The following is a 6,526-nucleotide window of genomic DNA, read 5'->3' on the forward strand; positions in this document are numbered from 1 at the left end:
GCTCTGCCGCAAGCTTTGCTGCTCCGCCAAACGATGTCGCCGATCGTAATCCAAGTTCAGAATCCAGATAAAAGCCGCAAGATGTCGCTGGTGACAAATCTGCGTCCGGAACCGGAACCGATCACAGGGTGTTCCGCTGATGGAAATCCGAGAAATCCGATACCATTCAGAACCGGAATCGATCACAGGGTGTACCGCTGATGGAAAGCTGAGAAATCCGAAACCATTCAGAACCCGAATCGATCACAGGGTGTACCGCTGATGGAAATCTAAGAAATCCGATACCAGGTGGTTTATATGTCGAAAATTAATAAAGAGTGTTGGTATGCAGTCAGAAATATAAACAAACGTACATACGTACATATGTATATACATATATAGATGCTCCACCCCTAGAAAAGTGTGTTAATAATGTGTACATAGTTGATTGCTAAGTATTTAATATGTATGTGTATATATAACAAATAAAATTTAATTTGAAATAAAAGAAGGTTTTATATTTACTTATTTATTTTGATAATAAGAATTTTAAACATAAATGTCCGCAATTATATGAATTATAGCTTTGCTGTTTATTATAGTTATATTTAACGTTTTTTCCTAAATTCTTTATTATTTGCTTTGGAGGCTGTAAGTTTCCAAAGCTATCGAAGTAATCAATCTCATTGTCGTTTTTCCAGTAAGCTACCCAATGCGTTCCTGGACCCTTTGAACTATCCAAATTTATTATTCCACATTCTCTCTTAAATGGTTTACGGGGTAAACTATCACACATGAATACCCCTCTAAAATTTGGAATAAATTTTGAATACTTCTTTAAGTCTACATCAGTAAGAGGTCTTCTGGGTAGCTTCATTAAGAGTTTTTTTGGTATGGTTTTAAATATAATCCGAATCCCCTTTTATAAGGCTTTAAAAACATTCATTTACCAGCAAACCGTATAGCGGTTCTGGACCGGTGCAAGCAGCAAACCATCTGCCGATTCTGGACCAGTGCAAGCAGCAAACCATATGCCGATTCTGGACCAGTGCAAGCAGCGCTGCTAGCATATACTACTCCGAAATCATTTTGGAATTTTGTCAAATCCAAAAAATTATACGCAAGTATACCTACTTCGGTAATGCTCGACGATAAATTTGCTAGTACTCCTGTTGAAGCAGCGAATTTGTTTGCTGACTTTTTTATGTCAAATTACGTTGCTGATGACGGGCAAGAAATATCTTCTATTCTATTCTCAACCACTCTCACCATCACACCTTTTTTTTAAAGTGGAAGAAAAAATGACGTTCGGAACTATCGGCCAATCTCGAAACTATCGAACATATCAAAACTGTTTGAATGTGTCGTTAAGGACAAGTTCTATTTTTGCAGTTAAATCTCTAATCTGTCCGAATCAGCATGGGTTTGTGTCAAGCCGCTCGACAGTATCGAATCTTTCAGTTTTTAGCGAATTTTGTACTTCTTCATTCTCGGCAGGATTCCAAGCCGATTGTTTTTATACCGATTTTTCGAAGGCATTCGACAGGGTATCTCACAAGATCTTAATAAATAAGCTGGTTTGTTTAGGTTTTCACTCATCGCTTTTAGAATGGATTAAATCGTATTTAACGCAGAGATGTTCTGTGGTAACTATTGACGGTGTATCGTCGGACCCTTTTGTGGCTACTTCAGATGTACCTCAGGGGAGCATTTTAGGATCTCTTTTCTTTGTCCTTTTTATCAATGATATTAGCAACTGCTTTTCTTTTTCGAATTATTTGCTTTACGCCGATGATATGAAAGATTTCACAGTTGTTAAGGACTCATCCGAGGCAATAAGTCTGCAAAGGGATAAAGTGCATTTATGGTGTTTGAAGTCGGGTCGTTCTTTAAATATAACAAAATGTTATCACTTATCATTTTCAAGGCGCCAAAATGGTATTTCAACACAGTACAATATTGCTAACTGTGCGCTTCAAAAAGTAACAGAGACTAAGGGCCTTGGAGTCGTGTTTGACTCTAAGTTATCCTTCAATACTCAAATTAATTTTATCCTTTCGAAATCGTACTCTGCTCTTGGCTTTATTCGGCGTAACATTTCCGAGTTTTCAGACTCATATACCTTTAAATTGTTTTTTACGGCTCTTGTTCGTTCTAACCTGGAATATGCGGCAATAGTTTGGAGACCATATGACCAACTATCGGTAGGTAGAATTGAACGCGTTCAAAAAGTCTTTCTGAAATTCGCACTGCGTTCGCTACGGTTTGAGGCTCCTGTTCCATCCTATGGCTCGCGGCTAATGCTGATCAACTTAAGTACTTTAGAAAAGAGAAGAATATTTCTTTCATTATCGTTCACTTATAATATAATTAGTGGCATCATTGACTGCCCAATTTTGCTTCAGCGGATAAGCTTTAATTTTCCTCAAAGAAGTCTCCGAAATGTTTACCCTTTTTACGGGGAAAGCTTCAAAACTAAATATGCCAGTAACGCGCCAATTTCTCTGGCACTTCGGGAATTCAATGTATTATCTAACACACATTAGCTAGACTTTTCTTTTCCCAAATCGGCTTTTATTAAAGTCCTTAATTTAATCGCTTGATTTGTATATTATTTGGTATTATCAACTATTGCTATCTAATATATTTTCTAGTCTGTAAGGTACATTGTACTGTAGATTTGAACATAAATAAATAAATAATTAGACACTCCCCATATTGGTTGCCGCTCAACTAGACTAAGAAATAATGGATCGATTATCGATAGCAATCGAACTTCAGTTGCGTTGCTAGTTGGTAAAACGATATTACAGAAAGCAACTGGCAACTTTCAACTGACAACTGCAGTTGCTACAAAGTGTGTATACAGGCTACTACATTTTTGTGGTTGCTGGGAATGTTTTTGGAGCGTATTTAGGAGCGAAAATTGAAAAGTGTATATATCTATGTATCATATATTTTACTTTTTAATAATTTGAACGATATTAACATTTTGCAATGCAGTTTTCTTTTACAGAATATGATAAAAATAACAAAACAATAACTTGAAATTTTAGTTCCCGAGGAGTACGCCCTTTTCGCGAAACAAAAGCGAACTGAAGCACATCTTTTAAAACTACCGACGCACCAAGTTTTCCAAATTGAAGCCGTGGCATTTCCTTCTACGAAAAATTGGAGGAGCGCAAGCTTTTATGTCTGTTCATCTGTTTATTAACCAATTATACTACAGCTTCTTCTGGAAGTCCTCAATATGCTTTGAAAATGAACACAAAAGGGTAATAAAAGAAAAACCTTGAAAGCACTAACTTTTGCTTACAGTGCACGCGGTAGCTCTAGAGGATTGTAATTTTCCTTTAAACGTGGCCGCGTTCAGGCACTTCTCTTCCTCTTAAACAAATAATTGTGATGAACTTAGATTTATTGCTGTCTTTTCTTTAAACTCTTTATTTTAATAATTTAATTTCACTCGCACAGCTTGTGTAAAGCCGCTTGCTGGTTGTCGAACTGTCAAATTTCGATTATCGATAACTCTACAGCAACTGACGATAGTTGCCATTCGTAATACAAATTTTCTTTCCAGTTGCGTTGCCAGCTGGCAACCGAACCGTGGTTGCGTTGCTATCCGTAATCGACCCATTATTTTATTTTCTACATAATTGATTAATTTAACATTTTGATTTCATTTTGTTGTTGATTTATTTCTTACCAAATATTCCAATTACAGTGAAAATACTTGCACAAACAGCAGCAAATAAAGTGGCAGCATGTGGATATATAATACTTCTCTCCATCCTGAAAAACAAAATTTAATAGTTATTTATTGCTGTAGTAAAATTAAAAAGCTCTATGTATGTCAAATTTCTTTAAAAATATTCTTTAGGCCTAGCCAAGCAGTAGAGAACGTAATTTTTGAGAGCGGCTTGTTGTTGAAATGCCGTACAGTACAGTCAAATTAAGAAAAACTGAAGATTTTTTGCATGTGATCCATTCTTTCTGAATACAGTAAGGTTAGTCGCAGGGAATGCAAAACTTGATTTTCGGTACTCAGGAGTTGTGGACGGGCCCGTCGAAAGAGAGGAGGCAAAGGAGTGAATCCCCCGGGCCTGGGCTTCTTAAAAGTCCCGAAATAGCAGAAGCGTAACTTATTATTTGTTTTTTACAATGTTATTGCTCCTTCGTTATAGGCTTTTATTATAAATATATTCCGATTCGTGCTGATTGTATCTGCCTTTATAAATTAAAGAAAATGATCACATGGCCCAAATCGCGGACTGTTGAAATACGTTTTGGCTCACAGTGCTTTTCAAATACCGCTGAAACTCTTGTTGTTTAGGAGTTACGAATGTTTCAAAAGTTACATTACAATTTTTAGAAGTACCCCTTAAAGCTGTTTGATGTTATCGAAAAAGTCTGCTCTCCTTACATAATGTTTTCAAAAATTGGTCCACATTTTATTAGCTTAAGGATAAAACTCAAGAACTACGTATTTATTGAACTGATAACATTAATTTTGAGGTCAATATTTGCAAGAAATATTTACCTGTGCGATATACATGTGGCGATAAGATTATATTTAGGTTTTTAATGGCTTTGTGTTTTTTATGTAATAAGTAGCATGAATTCAGTAAACTTGCGATTTGCCATGTAATCCAATGAAATTAAGAACATGATAATTATGAATACAGATTTGAAAGTTTCTGTTGCTGTGCAGCTGTAGGTCGTTTCAAAGTAATTTTCCGCGTAGAACTCGAGCTCGAATTTACAACTGCGCCAATATATTTAGATTTTTCGCGGTTATGTACACGAAAAACGGCTTCAACGACCACTATGCGATTTAGTACTATTCTTACCCTTCAAAATGTGCCTTCTAATGGTGCTTTACGATTTTTCCTTCCGACACTATGGCCATTGGAAGATGACGTAATGAGTTAGAAAAGCATATGCTTGGTTTGGTGATGTTAGATTCGAGGACACGGCAGTTAAAGTAGCCGTAACTCTTGAAGGTAAAATCTTATAGCATGATTCGAGGGTGCATTTTTAAGGACAATAATAGTAGATACTAGAAAAAATACTTGAAATAATTCCAATAGATTTTTATTATGTAATCAGAAAATCGTCTTCTTCTTTTAGGTCCTTATTTCGCTTATTTTGGCTTCATTCCTTTTGAAATAGTATAATTCTCGCGTTTTTTATTTTTCTAGTTAATTTTTATTTTCTGAGCCTATTTGAGTTAGAGAGAATATAAATTTTAACTATGGGTCAATAGCACGTTGAATAGCTTACAATATTGCTTTCAAAAATAGTTTTACCTGAAAATTCAATTAGTAAAAAAGACTCTTACGCTACAAATAGTTTTCCACCGCAAACACACGGATGATAAGAGCATAGGAAACTGCTTTATTTTATTGTGAAACAAGGCCGAAAATGCTCCAAGAAAACCAGATTTTTCCATTTTTTAGCCTGGTGGATTCTGCGCAAAAAAAAACTTTTTGATATTTCGGACTGTTACATTACATTCAAAAATGCTGTCGACTTTATTTTCATTTAGAAAGCTAATCACTGATTATTTTGTCGAAAGCTTTTTTTATTAAGTTCAACGTAATAAATACAACTCAAGGAAGAGAAGCAAGTATAATTACGGTGGCCAGATTTCTGTGGCCAAAAATCGGGACATTTCTAAAGCATCAACACCCGAGGAGAGTGACCTGTTAAACATAATTTTCAACGGTGCGGCTAAAGAAAGGCAGTTTTTAATAAACCCACTGAGATACCATCTACGTCATCAAAATGGCGGCATGGCTTTCTCGAAAAAACGAAATGGCCGCACAATCACATTTACAGACCAGAGATTCGGAACTAGCACCTTTTCAAACAGTGATGATGGCACGTCCAACTTTAAGTTTACACTCTTTAATTGTGCAGCTGGAGTGCCCTTTTTCACTAATTTGTAGCAAGACAAATCATTTTTATTTAAGCATGCTTTAGTCGCAATATAATTTAGTATATGCTCCTCTGTAACAGACGACCCGAACGATGACAGGTGCAGCCACTTAAGTCTTTGAACCACTTCCAGACTCATATCTATATTAGAACCAATAATAGTTTTTTGTTTTTTATTTTTATTTTTTCCAACGGTAGACCACTGTGACTGCACTGCATTTTCAGCTTCAATAATAGGCTCACTTTGTACATCAGCATCCAACGAACCAGCAGTTTTGTTTATCTCTTTTGTTACATTCGCAGCCCCAGCATTGACATTGTTGTTCCAAAGAGCAGAACTAGTAATAGGGCGTTCGGCAGCAGCAGAAGTAACAGCAACAGAATTACCTAGCGCACAATGAGTTTGAAGCAGCGCATTCTCCCTTTCGGTTACCAACGAACGCATGTGAGTGGTGAGAGCACTAACAGGTGTCGAACTCGCTACTGATTGCGCAACAGCTGTATTAGGCAAAATCAAAGTACTTACCAGCAGCAACATTAGTATTAACTAGGGATTTTAATTTTTCGGCTTTTTCCGATCCCGGGATTTTCGAGATGGTGTTGTCAC

The 6,526-nt window shown here is 36.3% G+C and overlaps 1 protein-coding gene across 1 annotated transcript in view; it reads right to left on the bottom strand.

Moving 5' to 3' along the window:
* Tre1 (Trapped in endoderm 1) overlaps window positions 1-3,770 on the bottom strand; it is a 190,949-nt gene extending 187,179 nt beyond the window's left edge. The window contains exon 1 of the mRNA XM_017612713.1: window positions 3,686-3,770. Coding sequence (XP_017468202.1) covers window positions 3,686-3,770 — 85 coding nt within the window. The remainder of the gene's footprint in view (window positions 1-3,685) is intronic.
* Between the last annotated feature and the right edge of the window lie 2,756 nt (window positions 3,771-6,526).

Source organism: Rhagoletis zephyria, unplaced genomic scaffold (assembly GCF_001687245.7).
Source record: "Rhagoletis zephyria isolate East Lansing unplaced genomic scaffold, Rhagoletis_zephyria_1.1 Rzeph_scaffold_00572, whole genome shotgun sequence".
Classification (NCBI taxonomy): Eukaryota; Metazoa; Arthropoda; class Insecta; order Diptera; family Tephritidae; genus Rhagoletis; species Rhagoletis zephyria.